Source organism: Phymastichus coffea, unplaced genomic scaffold (assembly GCF_024137745.1).
Source record: "Phymastichus coffea isolate CEN01 unplaced genomic scaffold, Cenicafe_Pcof_1.1 PCOF00050, whole genome shotgun sequence".
Lineage (NCBI taxonomy): Eukaryota > Metazoa > Arthropoda > Insecta > Hymenoptera > Eulophidae > Phymastichus > Phymastichus coffea.
The window spans coordinates 397,994-425,469 of record NW_026706861.1 but is presented as its reverse complement, the minus strand read 5'-3'; the positions used below and the strand labels follow the sequence as shown (position 1 = coordinate 425,469).

The following is a 27,476-nucleotide window of genomic DNA, read 5'->3' as shown; positions in this document are numbered from 1 at the left end:
CGTGCCTTGCTTTATACATGCTATATATGTTATTATTTCATATATATATGTGTATATATATACACACATATATATACATATATATACATTCTTTTAAGAACTCCTCGTGTGTTTTTGTTGTATATAGATCGTATATGTTGTGTTGTTGACTATGCGTGTGAAGACCAGAAAGAGTGATAAGATAAGTGCTTTTTATTATTGATATGCATATACTCTGAGGCGAGAAAAAAGAGAGTATAGGTAGGCGAAGTGCGGCTTGATCGAATATAAGCTGTTTATCTGTATATTGCCTTGACATATGAGAAAAATCTGCTACGCTGGGTCTCGCGGTCGAAGGTTTCAACACAACGATATCGCACGCATGCGGCTCCTGCGCCGCTGATTTTAAGGAGCATTGGGTGAGTAATGTATATCTCCTATCGAAGACCGACGGATAAGTGGATATTATCTCAAATGTCGCATTCATTTCCTTGCCTAGTGATTTAGTGCGGGCGGATACTTTTGAGCGTTTTTTTTTAAAGAGCGGTATCGATTAACGCTAGAATTCACGTGTGTAGAGCGATTCGGAGAATTTATTGAGTTTGAATTTTGGTGGAAACATGTATTACAGAAAAGTCATGGTTTTTCTGCTAACATTTGGGTTTTGGATTTCAGCTTGAAAATGAAGAATGTGCTTTGCATGTGTACTCGTAGCAGGATGAAAATCAGCGGTGTTTAGTGATAGATATTTCTGCGATAAATTATAAAAAAATATCAGCCAAGCCCCAAGTTATTCTAATCTATCTATTCTTATTGAAAAGAAGACGAGTAAATCTTAAACATTCGTGACATAATGCTTCGTAAATAAGGAAAGGTCTCGACATATAAAAAAAAGGATGCGGACAGGCACCACACACGGTCGACCCAACACTGCTTGATAGGTCAAATTTACACACGGAATTTTCAAACAAAACGGCAACCAAACAAAAAACGTACGCCTATACACTCGCGAGCATTAACAATCCACCCGTTTATTTTTATTATCGAAAATGATGCGCGTGCGCGCATAGCACACACGCGACAAAGCAACATCATCGTATCGTTTGCCGGGGGTTACGTCATCGGCGCTCTTTCAATAAATCCCGATTAAATCTCTTCACCAAGTGCCCTGTGCGGTAGACTATATGCAGCGAGAGGGGGGGGGGGGGGGGAGAAAAAAACGTTATAATTTTTTTTTTGCACTGGGAAAAAGTGATACGAGAGCATCGTCCGTAACTTTATAAAGAAATTATCGCAAGAGTGCGGAATGGTTGGATGGTTTGCTGCTACTGTGCCACGTGGAAAATAGAATTGTTGCGTTTTACGTCAGAGGTTTCTAAACTATTTTAGAGTGGTGCGGTTTTGCCGTTTAATTATAGTGAGCTTTGAATTTAAATAGATATGTGATAGTGAATTGCGCATGTGCGCTTTTATAATAGTTTCCCGAAAATGATATTCAAAGTGAATGCATTCCGTACAATCGGAAAAATGAAGTCGTAATAATGTCGAGATTGGCTATCCGATCTCGCCGTCGCAGATCATCTCGCGACGAGCAGATAAAAGGTCAAGCTTCGATCGCGCGAAAAGAGCAAGCGAACTCAATCAAACTGTACTATCGTTCGGCGATCATGCAAAAATTGTTGCCCGTCAGAAAGAACGCCAGCTCTGTCCCCTGCACGCTTGCGAAGCTTTGGCGCGCGCGCAAATAATAACACACAGCAATATATATACATATACGAAAACAGGGGATGACGCTCGCGTATCTTGTTTGAGAGAGTTGTGGAGCAAGGCTATTCCGCGTTCGATGCGGGGGCGTTCGGCGCTCTATGTGTACGTGTGTGATACACCTGCGACACGCTCGGCCGAGCGTCGCGGCGCTAAGCGTCGGAAGTGGAGCGGACACGCGCCGACGGCCCCGAGAGGCGTATCTCAACCCCTACTATATATGTGTATGCATGATGTTATATATTTAGATATATGTATGAGGACTTTTTTTTCATTGCCTGCTCTGAAGAATACATCCTTGCGTATATGCGCGCGAGATTGTCGTACAGAGCAGAGGTGCATTTATGTGGAGGAGTCCGCGCGTGCCCGAGGTAAGACAGACATTGGCTTTGGCTTTTGCTTTATTTAGTTAGTTTTATTAGAATTGATTTTTTATTGTGATAAACCTCCAGGTGTTGATTGCTCTTTTCGCTAATAAGACACATCATACCTATTTTAGCCAATTGAAAAGTAAGAAATCAGTGCATATCGCACAAATTTTCAGTAAATTTACCTATCAGCTTTTTTGCTCGTCATTGCGGTATAATAGATCAATCACATTCTCGGACATTCGAGTGGTGACTAATACGAAACCACCCGTGCATCAGCTTCACATCGATTCACGCTACAGTGCAGTAGCCCAATTAATGAGAAACCTCCGCTCGATATATCTAAGATCGCGATCATCAAATGGAGGCCCGCACTAAACAGAAAAAAATCGAAAAGAGGGACGACGACGAAGACGACGTCGACAACGACGACGACGACGACTACGACAACGACGACGACGAGCAGTGAACAAGTGAAAGCGCGCTGCATTCGGTTTGCGCTAGCGCGTGAAACTTCGCGCGCGTACACGCGGCGCGGGCGCGCGAGCGGCGTGTGTCGCTTCACGCTTGGCGGGGCTCATCGCAAAGGTGACGCGCGCCGGCAGCGGCAGCTCCTCCTCGCGCGTTTAATACGGCATGCGCGCTGCCCTTTCCTCCCCCTTTTTCAACAAACGCGCGCTTCCCGTCGCGTGCCCACGACGATCCCTTGTCACGACAAACCTTTGTTTCGACGCGTGCCCCGCGTCACTGATTTTTCTGCGTGCTATCGGGAAATTATTTGTGGTATCGCTCTTTCGTTACTCCGCGGTATCGGAGAAAGAAATATGTATAATTTACAGCATAGAACAGCCAACACTAAAATAAACATAAGCTTGAATATTTATAAATTGCAACGTATATATGCAAGCAAGCCGCTCGTTCTAAACGAATTGGAATTTGCGCGAGTCATAGCGTATAAATCTCGAGCTTATGACAATCAATACAACGAAAAAAAGTTGTCAATTAAAAAAAAAATACCTGCGAAGAATTTCTTCAAATTAGTATGTTAATGTGGCGATCCCTCGTGTACGTGGTGTAAAATATTGCAAAACCAACCGATATTGATCGTTGAGGTATCAATTGTTTGATAAGCCTCGAGCCTTATTTATTTATTATTTTCTAAGAAGGTTTCTATTATATTAGTTTATATTCGGCAAATCAGAGAAAGACGAAAACATTGTTCCAAGTCGGGCATTCGAGCGCGTCGAAGAAAAAAAAAGAGAAAACCCGAAGAATGCGGCAGTAGACGTACCATCAAAATTTATCGATGTATGCTAATCCACGCTCGCACAGCGTAGGCGTCCGCGCGATTCCGGGAATCGGATTGAATTTTCGCACCTGCGTTTGCGCAATACCGGTCGGGCGATGTATACGAATCACAATAAATATATAACCGATAAATCCGAAATCCGCTGTATGCGTCTTTTATAAATGCGACACATTGTTTCGCTTCTTGGGCAACGTCCCGCGTTTATTTATACAGTCGCCGAGAGTTTGAACCTTTTCGCAACTGTCGATATCGCGAAAAAGCATATAAATATATTCGCACTTTATCAGCGAGTCGATAAACACGTCAAAATCGCTATCTGCGCCAGCACTCCCATCGAAACATTATTATGCATCTCAACTCGTGCGAACTGCCGTTGCCGAGCGCCATTGTCTCTGGATCTCGCTGGGCTCGTGAGAATTCACAAACCAAAGAGACACAGTGTCAGGTGTCTTTCGCGTGGGCAAGTGAGTGGGAGGCAAAATAAATATTGGACAGATTGATTTTCACGTGCGTGCTCCTGCCTCTACTGTTTAATGTTCCTTGTGTCCTTGATCCGCGTTCGGATTTTCATTTCGTTTGGCGAATTAGACGCCACGGCTTCTCTTGACCGCTCAATAACAATTTGGCAATGATCGCTCAAACGGCAATTCAGTCTCGCAATAAAAAGTCCAAAATAACACGCGCAGGCGGCGCGCTGTGTCTCGCTCAATCACACGCGTAAATAATGAGAATAATAAATTGGAGAACCGAAGCACAAAAACCTTCCTTGCGCGTATCTCGCGCAGATAAATTTCACACGGCGACGGGGATATTAGGAAATGCGTACGCGCGCGTATATGTATACGCTTACGGTTTAGGGTACACGCGCAGGCGGCCCAAGCGAGAGCTCGCAGACACTATACGTTCAGCTGGCAGAATTCCAGTGACACAAAAATGACAGCAAATAAGTAACGAGGATGGGGAGGCGCTCTCGCGCGCGCGTTTTGTTGTTTGGCCTGCGAAATTTTACGCAGTTGCGCAAGCCAATCAGCCTCCATTGCGTCGCACGAGCGCTTCTCCTGTCTCCTCGGTGCCAATTCGATCCGACGAGGTTTATCGTTCGATTGAATAATATACATTTAATGTATCAATAAGTGGCATACCGAGCGGCACGGCACTTCAATGTAACGGAAATATCTTACAATATCATTCGCAAAACTAGTCACGAGATTACCGATGCCAACTTTTCCCGTGATAAACCAGTAATTACACGAAAGCCTCAATAACAGGCCGTTTAATTACATCGGTAGCCAACTCCCGAACGCAAACACCCATCAGACTGTACAATAAGGAAAAAAAAAAAAAAGAAATCAGCATCGAAGGCGTAAAATTGCCACGTACTTACTGAGCGACGCTCGCGCACTGCATCTAATAACTCGGACGCGGCAAAGAGAAATAAGAAAACGGAAGGAGGAAATGACGGTGAGTTTGTTTTTTCTTGCGCGATCGAACGCGCACAGGGCAATCTCCCTTGGCAGCGCGCGCCTGTGCAATTAGGAAATCCATTTGACGTAATTGCGAATGTACGCGACCGCGATGAACGGGAGCGAGACGCGAAAAGCAAGCTTACATATCTTTAATCGAGTGCGCGAGCCAGTGTGGCTCGTGCATCATTATCGAGGAAAATTCGACGGACGCGCGACGTTGGGAAAAAAGCTTCTGATTCCCGGTGTCACGATTAATGCGCCTCGCGTAAATTCTTAATTCTCCAAGTGAGTACAACCACTTGTTATATAGACAGCCAGCAATAAAATGTCAACTTGTAAGTCTATCCGAACGCAATATGTGATTAACGGACAGCGAAGAAAAGAAAAGATTTTTCGGTAAAAGCGGTATAACTCATTCGCGTCGACTCCCCCTCTTGTATGAACTGTCGCCGCGTCGCGCGCCGCTTTCGAATGTCTCGACAGATGGAATATCAGCGTGAGAAAAAGAAAAAAATTGAAACGAGAGGCAGCAGCAGGTACACTTTGGTAAAGCCTAATACACTTGTAACGGCAATGAATATTTATAGACCAGAGATTCCTCTTTTCGGTCCTACTTTTTTTTTCCTCCGTGTGGGAGTTATGGAATTGCTGGTTGAATAAATCGCGCGCAGCACACAATCTTAGCAGCTGATCAATTTTCGTGTGATCACCGTGTGTGTATGTGTGTGTGCGTATGTTGATTCGGTCAATCGCAGTCGTCTTTTAATAAGCACGCTACTATATCCTATGAATATTTATCAAGCGACCGAGATATTTGGACTTTCCTAGAAGAGGATAAAAAAATGGAGGCTTTAAACGTTTTGCCTGCTCCGCGGGGTTTCCCTTTTATTTCGGTGTTTGCTTGGAGTTATTGCCTTGATAACCTTTCTGTAGTTGGAAAATCCATGGTGGCTTTTCAGTTGAGGCGTGCACGCATTTTCTCTGAAAGAATTCTCTTCCATGCAGGGTCATAAAAAAATTCGCACATATAAATATGAGGGAGAAGTCCACCTACGCCAACGACTGGTTCGACGAGATTCACACAGCTCTAAGACGTTTTTTTTTCGGCCTTTTAGACAGGAAATTCCTCGATAAGGTCGTTTTTACGCGCGAGTTTCGGCTTTTTGATTGCATGCTTTAAATTTTAAAGTAGCTCGCCCTCTCCTTCTTTATTTTTAAACGTGATAAATGTATTTTCTTCGCCTTTAAACACTTCTGAATAAAAATCCAGACGCGAGAGGCTGTTAAAATATTTGTTTATCTAAACAATTTTCTTTCGTACAGGGCCCTGATAATCTTGTTAAATGTTTATGTTTCGCGTTTCGATGGCTCGATTTTGTTCAATATTTATTGCACAATCCCCCGTAACATTTGGTTGAATATTTTTTCCTTCCGTCGTATCTAATTTAAAAATATTTTTTGTTTGTTTCAGGTAAGCATCGTCAATGTTCTGATCAATTCATACATTAACGTAAGTTAGATAACACTTTTGCCCTCAAGAAAATCCCACAATCGTAAAAAAAAAGTTGAACAAAGTTGAAATCACGCGCTGATATAGCTATATATCTGAGTGTCCTGCGAGCGTGTGCAGCATCCCTCGCTTGGGGGTAGGTGGTGGAGAGGGTAACATAACCTTAACCGTGAATCGCAAGCTACCCTCTCTTTCTCTCTCTCACTCGCGTGCGCAGCCTCTTTTTTCTATATATTTCCTCTGCTAAATCAATATCCTTCGTAGTGGAAGAGAGAGAGATAGAGAGAGCGAGCGTCTACCAGCTGATCAAAGCCCACCAAACGATCGCTCGACCTTGACGTGAGAGCACACCGCTCTCTCTCTCCCTCTCGCGAGTAACGTAACGTAGTACAATCTTGTGAAGATCGTATATATACTTGACGCGTTTATAAACTGTGCGTAAGTGTGTGTTGGTTATAGAAACAACGAGAGAGAGAGAGGGAGAGAGAGAGAGAGAGAGAGAGAGAGAGAGAGAGAGAGAGAGAGAGAGAGCGATTTTCAAAGGGTGAGTGTTCTTTTTCGATACTTTAGTAGTTCCTCCTTAATATTTTTCACGCCAGATAAATGATATAGACGACACGGAAAATTGTTTGAATTGAATTTGATTTTCAGGATATTACGAGATTTTTAAATCGCTTGTTTTTCTTCTTCCGACGAAGTGCTTCGATCATACATTTTTTCTTTTCGTCATTCGATAACGGAAGCACTATGTGTTACTCGCGACATTCAATTTTATAGCATATTCTTTCATATCAGGTGCACCGTGCGTTATAAACTTTTTTTCTTACAAATATTCAAAACTTTGGCAAATCTTTCAAAAGAAAGATTGTCCGTGAATTTTAAACAACACGAAGCTTAGAATAGAAAGAAGAAATTTGGCTAATCTCGTTAAAACTATGTGTACAGTTATTCAATCTCGTTTTAAAAGCCAGTCACATCAAAACAACAACAAAAGTAATAAGAATGTGTCTCTCGCGCTGCCCGTGCAATCGTCAAACACGTGCGCTTCGCGATACTTGACGCGCCGTATAAAAGAGCAGTTACAATATGACACACACGTGTCGCGCATTTCTTTCGCCCCCGTAACTCTTTCTCACATGCTGTATACGAAGCTTGTGCGGCTGTGACCCCGTTTGCAGAGCTTGCGCGTGTCTATCGACCGCACAACGCCTGACCGAGCCCCGACCATCTATACAGGGTCCAAGTTCGAGGCTGCAGCGAACGCTCTTGCTCGTGTGTATGCTCTCTCTCTCTCTCTCTTTTTCTGCAAAGTTCGAGGTCATATGGATTCCCCTCTCACATTTTTGCAGATCGCGGGTTGCTTCCCGCGAATAGAAACTCGTTAATTTTTCTTTCTTGCATAACGATGCCTCGAGCGTGTGATTTTTCTTTCGGAGACATTCGAGGCGGCGCGGACGAAAAATTCCTGGATTCGTTATTAATGGGTCAAGCAAAGAGGTCGTCATTAAGTCGCGGATAGAAAAATAAACCCGTTACACAACCTTCCACGTCTTCTTTCACGAAACGAAAAGCCTCGATGTCCATAATGCGATATAGATAACATTGAAGCGGACGCTCTTTTTCTCTCTTTTTAATCAAATCGAATCTGTTAACTAAATGAGACGACCGCGCGCGAGTTCTCTCTTGGAAAAACAAGCGATTGACGTTTTTCGCGCTCGCGCGCGCTTTATTTTTCTTTTCGTCGTCGTATACGTAAGAAGCCTTCGCGATGTAACGCGCACGCGCACAAAAAGTAGAGTACACAAGACGTCACGTCCACGATGCTTATCTGCAGTCGGTTTACAATTTTCATACGTAATTGTGTAATGTCGCCGCGAGTCTATATACGAATTTACAACTAATTACCCGCGATTCTTTACGCAGCAATCCTTCGATTGATCTTTTCAAAAGTCATAGCTGTGCTTCCCATCCTGGCCCTGCCCCGAAAAAAAGGCTTTTGCATGCGAAGCAATTTGTAAAGATTTGTCTCGCTACCTATATGAGAGGTGAAAAAAAGGCGCGGGAGTAGAAAGAAAGAAAAGAATCGATGCCGAGGATGAGAGCGGCGGCGGCGGTGGCGGCGGCGGCGGCGCCATTAGCGCGTATTCGCGGCTTGTAAGTCCCCTTCGCGGCTTATCTCGGCCCGATCACACGCACGAGAGAAGAAGAAGAAGAAGAAGAAGGCAAAAGCCCAAGGTTCACGACGTACACCTGTTGCGGCGGCCGCGGCGTCGACGCTTTCTCTTTTTTCCTCTCGGAGCAAGGTGCACACGCTGGTCCACCCACGCGCGAGCGGGCCCTCCAAATTCCTCCCCGAGATTTAATCCCGTGTGGTCAACGTCTACGGATGGCTCTCTTGGCCCTTTCTTCTTCTCATCAGCGCGTTGTCTGGGTTGTTGCGCGCATCGAATTTTCGGGTTTATGATTTTCTTGGTAATAACTTGGCCACAAATAAATTTCTCTAATCGGCAAAATGAAAAGTGCGTTCATTCAAGTTGGAAAAACGTTCGACATTTCAGAAAATTTATCGCGAATGTAGCGCCTCGGAAGCTTATTTCAGTAGGTTGTAATTAGCATCGTAATGTTAATGTACGATAGGTTTTTGAGAATACTTTGTTGGCGGTCATTTAAATCAATGATAAATTCAACGTATTAATTGCTGGCAGTCCTGTTAGCAATAGCAAAACCACGCAGAACGATTTGCGCGAGACTCGCAACAAAACCACACCCATCATAGCGATTGCATCGCATAAATTCCAGACCAAATAAAGCTTCGCGCAATTTTCGATAGAGAGACCGCGCGCGAACCGCCGCAGACGACTGGAAAAGAGAAAACAAATTGACGAAGTAGGCGCATCAAGCCCCGCCGATACGAAATTCCCCGCGAGCGCGACTTCTTTTTCGCCTCACGGCGAGTTTTCTCAAGTGCAGGTCGGAAAAAAGAAGGCTCAACGTGCGCGCGCGTGCCGCCGCGTTTGATCGTCCGGCAGGTGCGCGCGTTATAGGTGGTGTAACGACGAAATGGCTTGCGCAAGCGTGTCCGTGTCTCTGTGCGTCTCCTTTGAATTTTTCTCTAGTGGAGAATTCGAAAAACCTTCTTAGCTTGATTTATCGCAGGCCTTATATCGAGGAAACGCTTTCCTACGAGATTCTGATGGCTAAATTTTCCATGTCGCAGCCGTATCTCTTAAGTGATGACAGATTCTACTTTTTATTGGACCTTCACAAAAGTCTCGCTTCGATTTTTCTCTGGGAGCGTCCGTTAACTCAAAGTATATGTTTTTTAACTTTCGTGTATTTACACGGTCGAGTACACAATAAGTTGCGAGTGACATTCTCTCTCTCTCTCTCTCTCTCTCTTAGAATGGGAATACCTGTGCGTCACTTTTTCTCACGCGAGCGTCATTCGCGAAAAATTTTACCGCCCCTACACTTTCGTATGGCTTCGTATAAACTTTGAAATCTTCCCATGCTATGTTCTCCTTGCAAGTCAAGTGAAAGATACCCTCACGTCGTCTTAGCAATCTGTCGAGTTCGAAAAAAAGGGACGCCTTCGCCGCCTACTATCCATGTGTCTTCGGTCTTTCACAGAGGTTCTTAGTTTTTACAACTTCGGAATATTTTTCTGTCTGGATCAAATGCAATCGCCCAAGTCTTTGATTGACCACGTCCTTCCTCTCCGCGAAAAAAATAAGTAGCTCGTTGTTTCAAAGGATGCGGCTAACCAGCTCCGGAAGTGCAACTACTACTCCTACACGCCGGATGCTCATCATACCAACGTTTAGAAATTTAATTTAAATGCCGTTTGCGGTTATATCGTTTTGAACGAAAAAAAAAAAACTCGTTTTTTTTGTAACTCCCGCGCGACACATGAGCTGTGTTTTCAATTTGAAAGGCTTTCAAAAACACATATACGTGTCAGTTTGAGAATCTCTGCCGATACCTAGGCACCTGCTCCTAGTCGACGTTAATTACGGTAGAGTTCGTCCTACACCCACTATGCATAACATTCCTGACCTACAAAAAAAAATCAAATTAAAAAAACTTGGGAGGACTAATCGGAAATTTATATATTCTCGTAAGACGCTTAAAGAACCCAGAGATTTTCCAGCAATAAATAAAGTCTATCTACCTGAAAAACATTAAAAAAGGCAAAGAGGACAAGTAATAAGGTGTCGCTTTGAAAGCTCAAAGAGCCGAAAACCCGTAAATGTTCGAGTGACCCTAAAAAACCTCACATTGTTACGCTTGTATACTATTTATCCCAAAAGGTTACTGCCGTCTTTATAATCTGTCATGTCGATCTTCATCTTAGATTCCATGCCTGACTGCTGCTGTGGGTTCATTATTTTTTTTCTTCAAAGTCGAATTAATATCCATACGAATGGGCTTGATTAGAGTTTGAAAATTAGTTGTTCTCGATCGTTAGATACATATTTTAAATGTTTTGATTTCTGTTTCTGATCAACTTCCATTTTTTATCTTGTCAATTCAGACTGATCTGATATGAAGCGACATAAGGAAATAAAGCCAATGCGTGTTTTGAATTTCGAAAAAAAGTAATCGAGAATTCCGCGTCAAATTCATAATGCTCGAGTGCCCCTCCGCATCACAGTAAACTCTCTATAGCAAAAAGAAGAAGCCAACGGCAGCATCCAATTGAGAAAGCTCCTCTCTCTCTCTCTCGTATACGTGTGTGTCCACCTCCACCTGTAAGAAGCAGCAGCAGGCGATCTTCGAAGATAAAAGTCCACTTGCTAGTATTTGTGCGTTCGTGTGAGTCGGCAGCTGTGATCTTCCTCGCGCCACTCTCTGAAATAAAGGACCTCGACTCCCACGTGAGGATTATCGCGGATTCCACTCTCAAAGAAAACTCCCTCGTGCGAACTTTTTTTTTTAACTTCACTCGGGCGTTATAATCGGTGGAGGGTCTCTGATAAGACATTTTTTTTACTTTCGGCGTATATATTTTTTTTTTGAGAGAGAAGGGAATCCCACGGAACACCTTTTTCGCCGCTCGCGCGCTCGAGATATACGATGTCCAGGTACGATATAAGCACGGAGGTAAAGAGATAAGCCGCGGTGCAGCAGCGACACTTTTAAAAGGGATAAAAGTTTAAAGATGCGACGCAGATCAAAAGGATTGATCGTAATTAAAATGGTCCAAATTCGATTTGAATAAATCGTTGAAAAGAAAGAAAAAGAAATCATAATACGCCCTCCCTCCTTAACGATTACGTAAATGTGAAAGACAGGACAATACATGCACAATCGAGACAATTAATCGGGGCGACAACAATCGAAGGAGGGAGAGACATAATGAGCAGATGGAAACTACATAAGATTTTCGTTAGAAGGTCCTTATTCTTCTTCGTCCTTCGTTGTTGGCCTTTCAAAGGCGAAGACACGCGTGGAATTCAGCGTTGAACGCGAGAGTCGCTTTAGCGGCGTGTGCAGAACAACATACAAATTGGAATGACGTGAGCGTGCGATAGATGCCTGCATGCGGCGACTTATAAAGAGAAATGGAAAAATAAAATTTTTTTTTCGATAACAAACGAAAAATTCTAGCTGCTGCTGCCTAATTAAAAGTTTCGTACACGGTAGGATCGAAAGTTTAGCTTAGCTACGTTTTACGAGCTTTTAATAAAAATCATCTGTATATACCTTAGCATTCGAATGGTATTTCCGGTGTAATGTTTGTATAATTTATTCGACGATAACCTAATTATCGCTTTAAACTTCCACACCCATCATCGCGTATATGTGGGAATATCTTTTGGCATATTCATAAATTCGTTCTTTTTGCGGAGAGCTTTTAACGAGTTGTAATCTAATTATTTCATATATTTTCAGTCGATCGTAAAAGTTATCAAGCCACGGAGGCGTCTACTGCTCTTTTGAGTTTTTCCGCTGCCGCGCCGTAATAACGCTGGTACTTTATATGCGCACACCTGCTTTTCAATGCACGCCGAAGTTTTCTTTCTCGCAACTCCCTCGCCCGCGCGCGATTAATAAACAGCGCACAGGACACAATGGGGCAAACGGTGGCAGCGTTGACAGTGTACACGAAAAATATTGGCTTTAAAATGCGTTAAAGCCTCGCGATTGTTTAGCCTCGTCTCAGTCGTAAATTCTTATGAACGCGCGCTGCGCGCACATGCGCGCACAGTCGCATTGTTTTTTCCTTTCCGATTTATAAAAGTGAAAACGAAAATTTATTTTTCCATTGCACTCTTACGACTAGATAGCCGCCGATTACGTAACGCGAGCGCGGATATCGTTAATTGACTGGTATAAATTTATTACATTGAAAAAGTCATAGGTTTGTATCTTTTCTCTTTTTTTTTATGATATCAGCGAACAATGATCTCGCGTGTTCACGGTGTAAAAGCTCCTTTTCTTTCTCTCTCTTTCTTCGAGCGCCATATGCCACCTGATAAAATCGCTATCGATAGCGCATTTAATTGTCCCGCCAATCACTAATCAGATTAGCGTGACTCGGCTCCGATGACTAACTTTTTCTCTTTCTCTTGTCGCATTCGCAATGTTCAATTAAAGCGCCAATTTCTCAAGAGCAACTTGTGTTTACGTATATGTATATATCTATGTCGATGATCTTCTCCAATGAAAAGCGCATCGATATTCCCACGAAACGAAAACAGAAATCATATTGCATACACAAGTGCGTGAGATTGGGCCAACATGCGCCCAAGCTTGTAATATATGTATATGACCCACCGAAAAGCAAGGACACGTGTACATATTTCATATGATGCTGTAAAGGCTTGTTTGCATCGTCGTTTTAAATACATTTCGCTTGGTCATCATTTCGAGATCAAATCTTCTGATAATTACCAACGATCGCCTTGCGAAATCAGAAAGAATATATAAACGCAAACGCAGGAGTTTCAACTTTGTGGAAAATCACGTAATTTCATCTAAATATTCCGTCGTTAACGTTGAAAATTATAAAACTTATCCTAATGTCATCTGCCGCATGATGCAATATTATACACACGCGCTGGCGCACATTAAGGTATTTCAATCAAGTCGCAAGAAAATTGAATGAGTTCGCAATTAATAATAGGCTACCATAGATCAACGAGAAAATCACTTTATTACACTTTTTTAGAGAAGCTGAGTTAATAGTTTTCAATTATCTTGCGATATCGAATCTCTCCTCCCTCACGAGCTAATAACCCCGTGGGCGAGCGAGACACATTGAAAATTGACATTTCCTCGGCTTAAATCAATTCGCTCTTTCTAATTCTCTCGCTGTTATTATGATCCTCTCCTCTTGCAGATTAATTGAGCTATCTAATAAGCCCTCTGCTCACCCTCTCGCGGTATACAACGACTTGATTCTCAGTAATAATGAAAAAAAAAAGAATATTTACAATGTGAAGATGAATTTGGACGGAATGGTAGCCACGAAGGGGATTACTTAGCACGGTAATGACGCGACCGTGCAGATGTCGGACGCGATAAAAACTTGCCTTGAGAGAGAGAGAGAGAGAGAGAGAGAGAGAGAGAGAGAGAAAGAGTACACCACCATCCACGCCATATAATACCATCTCGAAATATAGGTACGTACGCGCAAGTGTGCGCGCCTGTGTGCGTGTATCAGTTAGTTAGTTCCTCCCCCTTTCTCTTTGCCTTCAATCGCGTTTCATCTCGCTCTCTCCCTCTCCATCTCTCTCTTTCTACATTTTTTTAACTAGTACTTTGAGTGCTCTATCCGTGATGAGTTTTCAAAAGCCACTGAAGTGTAATTATAAAGCGAAGTTCCTCGTATTATCTTTCCTAATCACCCGCAAAAAAAGGGAGCCTGCCATTCTTGAATATTTTGAGGGCCGACGGGTGCAGCGGCTAAACTTGTAAAACATTTTTATATATTTCCACCTCTCTGTCTGTCCAAAGTATTTGGCTAATCAAAACCAGATCTCTTAAGCTCGCTACGTATGGCACGTATGCTTTGTACGAATTTGGAAACGTTGTCCACGTGATGTACGCGTTCATTAGCGATTTTAAAAGGGTGTGCGCGATCGCGAAAAAATTTTTATCACGGCTGCTCTCTCCTAATCACACTTAGGCTTGTTAACGAGCTGTTTTCCGCAGAGTTTAAACAATTTATGGGGACTTGGTGTCTCTTCTATTACCAATTTGTACTTTTCAAATGGGGCATCCAGTTGTCTAATTTGTCGATTGAAGTTTTGTCCTATGCAATAAACAGAATTTTCATCTAGCAATCGAGTGTGACACGAAATATGCAAGCCCTTCAACGTGAAACATTCGCGGTCAGTTAAGGTTTCACTCTCTCTCTCTAAAAAAAGAAAAGAGAAAAAATCACGTTGAAATAATCGATCTCCGTGGGTGTGCATGTGTGCGTTGAGCTACCGCACGAGGTGGAAGCTGACGCAACGATATAGATATATTTTAACCTGCGGCGTAGACTATCGTATGACAAACGGGAGGATTGATTTACCGCGTTTACGTGCTCGTTTAAATCGCGCGCACTTGTCGCGCTGGGACTGCACTTACGCAACGAGCATAATGAGAGCGCAACTTGAACGATAATCGCGCGTGCGACGGAAAACAATCGAACGCGTATTAGAACGTTTTCCTTATTCTATTACCAAACGCGTGGTTTACCGCAGCTCAGCGTGGCTTTCAAGTGAACGATTATTACCGTTATTTTGTGGATTGACCGGCGGATAAATAATTCAATGATAATTGTCACACACACACACACACGCACACGTCGATCATAAATATGTAATAATTAGCCGTGCGGTTACGCAAAAAACGCCGTGCCAAGCGCCGGCTCTTTATTTTTGCATTTAACGTGAGCGCAACGCGCCTCGGAGGAGAAAAAAAAGAACTCGTCGAGTTGAAAAGTTGAGAGTTTCATTGACGACGATTACTCATCTGCGCGCGGCGCCGCGAGGGAGCGTATAAATTCTCTCTCCATCCAACGCGCGCGGGCGTTAATTATCAACGCCTCCACTGCGGCGAATAGCGCAAAGAGAGGAGTTTACGCATAGGCGCACACTCGCGCGGCATCTTCGGCTAATTTGCCGCGCGCGCACACATGCACACACACACATATATATATATATATATATATATATATATATATATATATATATATATATATATATATATATTCGTAAGGCGAATTAGCCACTTTGCTCGCTTCTCTCGCCGCGTTTGAGCCTCGAATATTAATAGTGCTCGAATTCGCGCTGACAGTTTTAGAATTCGAATCGTAGATTAATTGATTGTGCAAAGGACAAAACGAATTGAAAAATCTTGACGTGGATTCGCGTGCACGCGCGCGATCAAACTCTCCAACGAGACGGCTTCACCCTAAATAATAGCACGGCTCTTCGACGTATACGCGCGAGATTCGCGCGAGCGATAGAGCGTCGCGCGCACCTTGCGTGTTGCGCGAGGGTGGGTCGATGCTCAAGCGGCGCCTCGCATTTCCATTAAGCTGAGCTCGCGCAGAGGAGGGGGTTATGCGCTTCGAACGGGACGGTTAGCCCCCTCAACGTCAGTTTGTAATAGTTTCAGCTTTGGCCATTGAACGTGCGTGTAGATCGGTCGGTTAAATGAGCCAACTTGCGAGCGAGTACGAGCCCGTAAAGGGCTCTTGCCGGCCACGCGCGCAGCGACGCAATCCGGTCGCGTGTCTCTTTGAATTTCGCGGAAAGAACGCTGCGACGAAAGAGATAAAAAGGCGCTCTCGCGCGAGGCGAAAAGTTTCGGTGGCCTCGAGCGACGAATCGGCGAGGGGGAGGGCGATTTCCGGCCAAATGGAAAAGTGCTGCCGCTGGCAAATAACGGATTTTCGATCGGGGCGAGAGCGAGGGCGAGCGCACGCAGGCCAATTTTCGTTGGGAAATTGCGTTTGATATCGGAAAACGGGCGGAGCTGTCGGAATCGGCGAAACCGAGTGAGGCACTAATAGACGACGCCAGGAATCTCTCGCTCTAAAATGTCGCTTCTCGCCGCACTTAGGCGCGCTAGCGGAGCTAGAAAATGATATAATTATAAATGACGCATGCGCATTGGTGTACGATGGCTAAGTACAATGAAATATATGGCAGAGCACGGGGGCCATTAGCCGCCTTTTTGCCAAGTTGGACCTGGGCCACGCATTAATTGTCTGAAATTAATTTTTCGTCCACGTAGCTGCGGGGATAAATCGCGAAACGACGTTGCCGCGGCGAGCTACAATCCTCGAAATAGAAGCTCTCGGTGAGCGTGTATGTGTAACCAATAAAACTTTCGGTCGCTCCACTTATCACCCGTGCTCGCGATCCCTTATACCTTCGGCTATATAACGAGCGACATGAGCATACCCACACACAGACCGAAAACACGCCCACTTAAGCTCCTCTCCTTTAGAGAAACATTAGATCGGCCTTTTCTATTTTCAGTTCATTCAGCCGCTGCGAAGCTTATAACCTGCGCGAGTTTTCGAGAGAGAGAAACGTTATCGTGGCACGGCCAAAGCTGCTTCCTGCTTCTAAAAAGACCAAGTGCGCTGCGCCACTGGTCTTTCAGTCTGCGTGCTTCTGTCAATTTTTTTTTCTCCCCTTTGGCGCGAAAGGAAGTCACGTGTAAAGAAACTCGATCGCTTGTCATATTAGTCGATGTACGACAATTACCCGTATATCGTCCGCGAACCTCGAAGAAAATACCAAAAAACAAGCACATTTAAATCCCCCCTTTCGGCGTCGTCGATGACTTGATTGATTAACTTGAGGGAGAACAGCAGCAAGAAAGAAGTGTCCATAAAGCGCGCGCGCCCTCCATAAGTCAGACTGGGCGCAGAAACGCGCTGAAATTTCCATAAAAGTACGCTCGCGAAGACGAGGAAAAAAGGGAGGCGGCAATTACGCACGTAGCGGAAATCAAACTCTCGTTTCGCGGAAAAGCGAGCGAGCGCGCGCGGATCTATTGAAAGCGCGGTGTCGTCTGCCTTTGATGCTGCCACGCTTTTTACTCCGCCTCGGACTTATATCGAAAGTTCAATGATTGCAAAAAGTCGAGCGTGCGTGCGTGTCGCGTGGCTTTTCGTGACTTGACTTTTCGAATGTTTCGCAATAAATGGGGCGCAATTAACCGTGCATTTCCCTACCGGAAAGCGCACGGCGAATATTCCCGTCGAGCTCGAGCACCAAAGAATACAATAATCCCGTTTTAATCGAATCCTCCCGCGCGCCGATAAAAAACGACCTGGTGACAAGGTAGGACGGGCCCTTAACATTGAATAACAACGCAAAAATCAACATTCCGACCGGACCACTTTTTCCCGCCGACATTGTTCGCCGATCGTTATACGTTTGCGCTCTCTCGTGCGCAAAAACCAAACGCACCAGCAGCAGCAGCAGCAGCAACAGCAAATCCCGCCTCAGGCCCTTCGGTAGCCCGCGTGGCTGTCTACCTTCCCTCTTTCTTTCGTTTTTTCTTTTCTTCTTTTGGCGCAGCGCACAGCTATATGAGCGAGAGCGATATTCCGCTTGAGGCGGAGCTGCTGCTGCTGCCGCCGCCGCCGCCGCCGTCGCAGCCGCTCGTTTATGAGGGAGGAGGAGAGAGATGGTAGCGAGAAGCAGCCTACGCAAGAGCGTCTCTCTCGCTCCTGGCGCACGAGCGCAGATTATATTTGATGGTACTTATTTTGGTGATGTTTAGGGAACTTCTAAGGTGTCTCGTTCCTTTTAATTTTTCCTTTTCTCTGTCTTCTTTTTAAAGATGTAGTTTGATTTTCCGAAGACCGTTGCCAGGCGTCATTTTATTATCGAGCGATGAAATATTGTACTTCTCATTCGAAAATGTAAATTCGCAGCCAACAAGCGATAATTACAAAAACAAAAGGAAATCAAGAATGAAACGGCGTCATTAGGAAGCGAAAACGAACAGCGAGAAAGAGAGAGAGAGAGAGAGAGAGAGAGCCGTTGATTATTTCGCGAGAAAGAACCGACTCATCTCTCTGGAAGCCTCCGCGTGTGCTCGCGCTTCTTCGCGGTATACCTATAGTATGTCGCTGCCACCGCCTTCAGCGATGCCGCCCCACCTACGCGCTCGCATTTCTTCTCTCAACCTGTTCAGCTTCTCCGCTGTAGAGAATATGCGCAGGTGCCTCGCGCGTTCCTTTTCCTTGCCCTCGCCGTGCGTTTAATATTTGAAATTCGTGATATTTCGAATAAAAAGGGGATTCAATTAAGATATCCGAGCGCAAAAATATATTTAAGGCTAGAAAACAACAAGACAGTCAAAAGCCGGTTCCGTTCACTTCAGGTGTGCAAGTAGGTCAGTCTCTCTCTCTCTTTCTCTCCCTCCCTCCCTCCCAGTGTAGTTGAATATTCGGTGCTAGAAATACGCAGCTAATTGCCGGAAAGCATTCAAAATTAGATACGTCTCGTTAACAAGTACATATACTCTCCATAAATTCGTCGCTCGTATTGACAAAAAAAACATCATATTATTTTTGTTACTTTGTTTTCTTTTTTTATTACAACTCTCCCACGACTGTAATTCAAAGGTAACTAAATGCGAAAAAAATTGCCGGTAATTGGCTTGTTGGGTTATCTCGATAAATGTCGCATATATATATGAATAAACCAACCACCAACCTATCTAATTTGCGAATTACCCGGCTGTAATTACGCGATCCGCGCGAAGAGAAAAAATCTTGACAAGAGCGTGTCGATTGTACGGTGGTTGTGTAAACGTCCCGAAGGGTTATGTCGTAATTTTTTTTCTTTTCGCGTGCGTACCGTCGTATACAGTGAATTTCCGAAAAAAAGAAAAATTTCCAGAGTACCCTGCAAAAATTTCATTCTCAATCGGCAAGTTCATACGCGTCCGCAAGATTCGAAGGATGTAAATGACGGTAAAAAAATGAGACGACGGCATTCGCGACTTCGCTCCTTATCGAAACGCTTGACGACTAGCTCGGTAGATCCCGTCACCCACGCACACAGTCACTCTCGATCGGCAGGTCGGTGATTACCTTGGCCGCAACTTGGCATTTTTGGCATCCTGCAAACACATACGCGCAGCCATAAAGCTCACCGCGAGCGCGCTCCATTTACCAATTACGTGCGCGCAGCGGCGCATCGGTCTCTTTGCCTTTCTCGATCGATTCTCCAATGATCCGCGTGATTCTTCGATACGCACGCGCAGAATCGTTCCTACCTGTATATACACGCCGATATCTTCCAATTAGGTCTTCTCATTTTTTTACTTCAATTTGTACATCTAGTGTCGTTTAATTTGAAACTATTCATGGTTTGCAAAATTAGCTTGCGGGCCATAGATCAACTGAAACGGCGATAAATCCACTCGGGCTGACATATCGATCTTCGTGAGCTCACCATACTTAGAAAGAAGAATTCTCGGGGTTTTTTTTCTTTTTCTTGTCGCCTCATAGATCAACCATGCCTATAGCGGAAAAGCCTCGCGCGCGCATGAATTTTCACGGCTGCCGATGTCCGAACGAGATATCGAGAGGCTACTGTTCCTTCTTTCTCTCTCTCGTTGACGTTCTCCCGCGTACGGACGCTTTTCGGTATAAATAACTATGTTGCGTTTATTGCCTGTAACGCGAGATTTTCAATAACTAAACGCGCGCAAACTTGTAACCTAATGCTCCCACTGGACAATACTCATAACTATGATAAATGCGCTCGTGAAAAAGTAAAGTTGCAATTTATCCCATCTCTCGTTACGGAAGGCTAAAACCAACTTTCGCCCCATATTCCCGGCCGCGTGAAAACGCAGCGCATAACAGATCGATGCGGTTGGTTACTCGCTCGCGCATTAGGAGAAATTCAATCCGGTGAATTTTTTAACCGGCACCTATCGCAATTTCCGGTGCCCTCCGTCTCGTCGCCGTGTGTGTGCATATAACACGCGTGCGCGCGCGCCTTCTCTCTGTGTTTCTCTATCTAATAACCGGGAGAACGGCCATTAACTGCTCCAATGATCTCGTAACGTTTGTGTGGCTACCACGGGAGGAAATTGCAAGTAACACACACGTGCCTCCCACGTTTATATGAATGATTACGGCCCGGGGTGCATAGTAGCGGCAGTGTGCCCGTGTGCACTTTTTTGCGGTGAGGAAGTTGTTTATTGCCCCAGCAGCGGCACCGTCACTTTCGATTTCTTGCGCACTACCGCAGCTGAGATTTTTTCTTTTTCGAGATACGTTATCTAGTGCAAAAAAATTTTATTGTTTGGTTATGTAAGTCTCGCAGAGAACCGTTGGCAATTGGCCAATCGCACAAATTAATTTGCAATTAAACGTTATTAAAACTTAAAGGGATTATATTGAATCTATACAGACAATCAATTTCTGCACAATGGCCTGCGAGTCGCACGTTTTTTCCTCTCGGCGAACGCGCGGCAATTTGTCTCCATCTACGTTATCACTTGACAAGCTCCACAATTCATATGAACAGGCGTACAATGAAAGGCACGTATCGATGTGTATCGACGCGAAAAAACTTTTTTCCTTATTGGCACCTGCTTCACGACAACCTTTCGAATGTATGTGTCGCGCATTTCGGCTCACGATATATCTCGATGCTCGTTTTTTCTCTTTTCACTCGTTGCGCGTGCAAAGAAAAAGTTATTAAATAACTCTGTTATCTGTTAATTATACAGCTATGTGCGCTATAATAAATAATTCATTCAATGGCTGCTCTCTCGGATTGATTATTTTTCAGCACGCGTTGATTTACAGCGAAATTTATGTTTTTATGATTTTTTCTTAAGACCGATTGTAAAACCAATAACCTGCCTGCAGTGCATTAAATCAATAATCTCTTCTCCACGCGCGCAAAAGGGCAAATTATAATCTGTAATTGTTTAACGCAATGACGAGTTTCAATAGACTATGTTGTAACGTATAAAAAAGAAAATGCGTTACATGAGGTCGCGTGTGCATGCCTAAATTACAGGCTTGAGATTTATAATTCAGAAGAAGAGAGTGAGAATAATGAAAACGGATTTCGGCTCATTACTCACCATTAAATTGAATGCGTCGCGTCGCGCCGCGCAAAAGACTTGAACGAATCGAATTATTTATCGCCGCGTGCTTTTGTGCGCAAGCGAGAAATTGTACAAGAGGTCTCTGTCGGCGGCGGCGTGGGTGAGAATTCGCTTTTTTTGCCCGCCGTTGTTCGCGGAGAGAAAGGAATTTTAAATATCACAGTGCGCAAGGTTATGTTTATAAATTGCGAATTTGTAATTTTTAATTCATCTTATAAGGAGAAGAAGATTTACATATCACACAGCTGCATAGTGTGTAATACGTGACCAGAAATCGTAATATCGTCGACATTCTTTTCTTGTCTCGTATCGCCGTGGGTGGGTTGCGTGAACCTGCCGTCGTCACGTCTCTTCTCTCTCGAGAGAGAATATAATCTCACGTTCGCACATTTCTCAAAACGTTCCTCTCCTCTCGATGATAAGCCGACGTGTGATTGGAAACTTTTACATTCTTCTCGATGCGATTGACTTATTCGTAAGTTTTCTCAGCGACAATAAATTTTTTTTTAAGCGAACGCTCCTTCATAATTGAGGTTATATTTTCGTTTTTGCGCTCCACGCGATAAATAATAAATTAAAGTACATAATAAGCGCACATTCTTGCTGGAAAAGTACAAAGGACTAACCTCAATCGTAATTTGGTTATATTTACAGGAGGACACAACCGGCAGTACGGTGGTAGCCGAGGCGGGTAGAGTCGTAGCCGAGGGGGGCCCAGGCGGCGGGTGCCGCGCCACCTCGATGACGATGGCGGAGAGCGCGCTGGAGGACTCGGCCCAAGCCGCACCGCCGGGCCCGGCCAAGCCACCACCCACCTGTACCAACAACAACACCCTCGCCGCTACGGCAAATCGCAACCAGCAGACGCAGCAAGGGCAGCAACAGCAGCAACAGCCAGCTGCGGCAGCCGCACCGATACGCAAACGCAAGCGACTGTCTCAGGTGGTAGACAAACTCCAAAAGACGAGCAAGCGTTGCGACAGTAACAGCGAGGAGGAGGACGTATTCCTAGCCACGTCGTCGTCACCAAGTCCATCCAGCGACAATACCGTCAAGTCATCGTCCAAGCATCACAGTCATCTTCACAATCACGAGAATCATCGGAACAACAATCATCATCATCATCAGCAGCAGCAAGTTCCAGCGCCGATTTACAGCGGCTGCAGCTGCATGCACTGCTCGTCGTCGCCGATGTTACCGACATCGCCGCTGACACCGCTGACGCCGTTGAGTTTCGCAACACCGGTGTCGCCGTCGTCGTTCAGCTTCGAACATTATCTGCATACTAAGTACCTGCCCTTGTCGCGTAGCCACTCCGACTCGGACGAGCCATGGGATCACCAGCAAACACGCCAGCGGCAACCGAATAGTCGACAGGTTTACTTGCCAAGAAGTGGCAGCCTCGAATCAGACTCGACGGCAAGTCCGCAAGATTCCCCGTTGGACCTGTCGATGAAGGGTTTGTTAGCAGCCGTGAGACCTCCGGCGTTACAGCTTCTACCTCCGGGTTTGGTGTCGAGAGGCTCGGTAAGCGTGCCGGTCGTCAGAGGTGACGTAGCTTCTCCGACGACCAAGGAAAGCGTCGCTGTTCGTTACAATCTGGACGTGTCGCCGGTGGTCGAGGAAATGCCTCCCGGTGCTGATTTGGCCTACGTATGTCCTGTGTGCGGTCAGATGTTCAGTCTACACGACCGACTGGCGAAACACATGGCGTCCAGGCATCGGAGACAAAACTCGCAAGACACTCAGACCAAGGCGTATCTTTGCGATGTTTGTAAACGTAGCTTTGCTAGGTCAGACATGTTGACGAGGCACATGAGGTTGCATACCGGCGTTAAACCGTACACTTGCCGGACGTGCGGTCAAGTATTTAGCAGATCTGATCACTTGAGCACTCATCAGCGAACGCACACCGGTGAGAAACCGTACAAGTGTCCGCAGTGCATCTACGCAGCGTGTCGCAGGGATATGATCACCAGGCATATGAGGACACACTCCAGGTACGCGCACTCGACCAAGCAAGAGCTCAAAGCCGAGTTGCCCGACAGCCCGACGAGTTTGCCGATGATCAAGCAGGAATGACGATTACCCGCTGGATGATCCGCCGAACGACAGCGAATCTCGAGATCAGTATTATCGGTGTCACTTTGCCGATCATTTTCCGAAGGAAAAACGAAGATAAGATGTTCTTCGGTCGGTTGAAAAAACAAGCTCTCTCATGTTGATTGTAACTAGGTGCTTTGTACAGAATATTATTACGTGTTTGACACAGTACATACACTTAACACTTACTTACACACACAAATGTGCCAAATTTTTAAATGAAGGTCAGTGATCGTCAATTCGCGCAACTTACTCGACACAGCGCAGCAGACTGTGGGCGGCAGGACTGAAAGAAAATAAAGTCGATATTCTTTTGCTCTCTAAATAAAATTGAATTTAACTTATTTATTTTTTTTCGTTCTTGTTTTTTTTACTCGCGACGCGCGTTAAACGCGATGTAAACTCTTTATTTATTTGATATATATTTGTAGTTAATATGGATTTGTGACGATTTTTTTTTTCTTCCCTTCAAGACGAGAACAAATTCAAATAACGTTGGTTGTTTATTTTTTCTTTTGTAAGTTCGACGATATAATTCGATGATCTTTTCTCTCATCTCTTCTATTTTTATGTTTTTTCTTCGTTGGAAACATACGAACATGTACCTGCGCGAAGATTGACTGTAGGAAAAACATTAAGTTTGAAAAATCAGTTGGACCGAGCGTTTCCTTTTTTTTTTTGTTAAATGAGCGGAAGTTAGATTTTTTGTAGCATTATTATTATAATTTTAGTCGATAATTAAGCTCTATCGTTGATGTTGTTTGTAACGACAAATGCTGAACAGCAAAGGAGGAAAACTTGTGAAGGTTACCCCTACTAATTGAAAAATTGAATTATTTGTTTTGTTTGTCGACGATAATAATGTTCGGTCGCAGGTAGGCCGTGAACTACAAAAGAAAATTATTTGTGAAATCGCGGACCAAGCAAATAAAATAAAAACACAAAAACGGAATAAAATCTCATGCATCCACTCCCATTTTGTCTATTAGAATGTAATAATTCCTCACGAGTCTCCGCGCGACTATTTAACGGAAGGTTTGAACTGAAAGTTCACTCTCGTGTTTATTCACATAATATAGTCGAATCTCTCTAACTGTATATTTTTGTACAGCACGTTTTTCTAGTACGTACTTTAAACGTTAAGTGTTTGAATATAAATAATAAAGAGAAAAAAAAACGACGCACCAAGTGATAGGTCGTTGTTTTTTAATTTGCCAAGTACTTACTTCTGCTCTCTTTCTTGTATGATATCTACACGAAGACAATGCTTGCCACTCAACTTGCCTATTTATTTTATTTTCATTCTTTCATCGGACAAAGTATTTTTGCAAGCAAGAACTACCACATGCGTAAATAAAAAAAATGTTATTTCTTCGTTGTCATTATACTTTTTCTCCTATATTTTGTTTGCTAAATTTTCTTCGTATGTGCGTTGAGCTTGCGTTTTTCTTTGTAATTATCATCTTGACACTTAGTCCCTTCACGAGCACGCTAGTGACGTAATTATCACTATTTTTATTATAAGTTATTACTTTTATTATTATTATTATATTATTATTATTATATTATCATTATTATTATTACTTAGTTACGTTATTAATCATGTTTAATGCTTCTATTATTTATTTTGTTATCCCGTTTGAGAACAAACAAACAATTAAAAAAATCGAAGTCATAAGTGCAACTGATCTAAGGAGCAAAAATAGTAAACCAGCATAAGTTTACTATAGAAAATGAACAAAACAGTTAAAATGTAAACGTATGTAAACGTTAAAATGTAAATGTATCTCTCTCTGAATCTTCACACGAATATAAAATGAAAAAATGAAGTCTCCTATCGTAGTGTCTTTTATTATTTTTTATTATTACTTAACAAATAAAAATGCGCGCGCGGTTATTGCATTTACGTCGTTGTTCATCGTGTACAATCAAGTTCCTTGCTAATCTCCGTATATACATAAACAAAGCGATGCACGTCGAAGTGATTGAGTGCGCGCTGAAGACACACGTCGGAGAGAGAGAGCGAGAGAGAGAGAGAGAGAGAGAGAGAGAGAGAGAGAGAGAGAGAGAGAGAGAGAAGAAAGAGAGAGAATGGTAAAGTCGACAAATGAGCGAATGAGAGAGAGAGAGAGAAAACTTATAATATGAGCACAAAGAGAAAGAAAATCTCAAATGCTTTTGTAAATTATTAATATTGTCTACGATGCGTAAGGATTTATTTATAAAGAGACGAAAAAGAAAATTATGTTGTGTCGCAGCAACATGTGCCAGATTTGAAAATATAATTTTTTTAATTGAATTCTTTCTGTTTTTTAATTTTTTCATTAAGCTTGTCTTTCGTTCATCCCGCATGCCTTATCCTTTTCTTTCATCATATCATCTCTTTTTTTATTTTATTTATTCAGTTATAATTTGTTTGATAATGAAAAATGGAGAAATAGGAACATCGTGCCTTGAATAAAGACGAATTATAGACTTACATGGTGCATCGAACCGTCGTATGGGACATATCACTGTTGTTGAAGAAAAATATAAATAAAGTGTGCAACATATTCATTGCATTAACAATTTGTCATGATGGTAATGGAAACCATTTAAAAAAAATAATTATATAACCTAGTCAATATGTTACAGAAAAAAACACATGTCTATAAAATGATGATAAAAATAATGATGTTTCGGTTGCTATATATTATAGTTTCTGTCATGTCTATCAAACTGAGAAATTTTTAGCGCTGTATCTATGTATATCCATGACTCAAAGTCATATTGTACATAAATGTATACTGTAGGAGAGACTGAAAAAAATGGAAGCTTGGCGAAACGATGTTGTATCCAAAAATGACTTTGCCACTGAAATGTGATAAATATAACTAGACTATTTCAAAATTGAAATTCAAAATTTAATCAAGTCTAGCTCTTTGTTAAAATAATTGTTCTAATTCGCTTATTACATTGTTACTAAATACCAAGTATCCTCCATTTTCCAACAAACGTTACTTACATTATTAGAAGAAAATGTTTTACTGCAACACAGTTGAACGAAAATTGTTAATTTTTTACTTATTATATTTTCATTACTGTATTCAGATTATATAGTTTTTCTTAAATAATGATGAATGAAAACTGAATGTCCAGTGGCCGAAGGTTTTTACACGATCAGAATTTTTATTGAGTGCTGATATATTGCCCTCATATTTAAGAAACAAGATTAGAAGAAATATATTTTCTCAATAGTATCAAGTTTTAGTAACTTTGAAACTGAGTAAAATTTTGAAATATTGTTAGCCATTCCAGCTTTACTCGAAAATTTCGATGGGTTCAAAGCTACAAGCATATGAATCGACTTTTCATGTCTTTCGTATGAAGTCAACTGCAAAATTTTAAGTCTTGATATATTTATACCACCTCAAAATTATCAGAAAACCATCGTGTACTAATTTGATCGAGAAAACTATTTTTAACAAATTCTAATTTTTGATAAAATTTCTAATATAAAATAAGCATAGATACTATATATGTATTGCCGAAGCTGTTAAGAAACGAATTCGTAGCAACTATTGTAACACACACAGACACACGCGCGAGTATTAGGCGCAGCTAGATAAGCATAGTCTCTCCTGCACATTACACGCAATGGCAAGCTAAAAACGTAATAAAAAAGGTAGAAAAGATAGAATCAACATATGCGTTTATTGTAAGTGTCATGCACCGTTATTCGCCCACTGATCATCGACAATAAGCGTGGAGTAATGTGCACGCATGCGTTCCCTCGATGCGGGCAAAAATTGCATAGTACGTGTGCGGTTTTGTTCGAAAGAAAGGCATTAAATATTACCCGGACTGAAATTTTTAAAGTTGGCAGACAT

General features: G+C 43.1%; 1 protein-coding gene across 3 annotated transcripts; it reads left to right on the top strand.

Moving 5' to 3' along the window:
* LOC131665374 (zinc finger protein Gfi-1b-like) lies at positions 1–25,751 on the top strand. Of its 3 annotated transcripts, none has more exons than XM_058937232.1 (2): positions 1–398; positions 22,159–25,751. In XM_058937232.1, exon 2 carries the CDS (start codon positions 22,246–22,248, stop codon positions 23,584–23,586), a length of 1,341 nt encoding a protein of 446 aa, XP_058793215.1. In that variant the 5' UTR covers positions 1–398; positions 22,159–22,245; the 3' UTR covers positions 23,587–25,751. The 3 variants fall into 3 exon arrangements, with proteins under 3 accessions (XP_058793215.1, XP_058793216.1, XP_058793214.1); XM_058937233.1 differs by lacking the exon at positions 1–398 and adding an exon at positions 6,709–6,940; XM_058937231.1 differs by lacking the exon at positions 1–398 and adding an exon at positions 21,920–21,979.
* Positions 25,752–27,476: the final 1,725 nt, after the last annotated feature.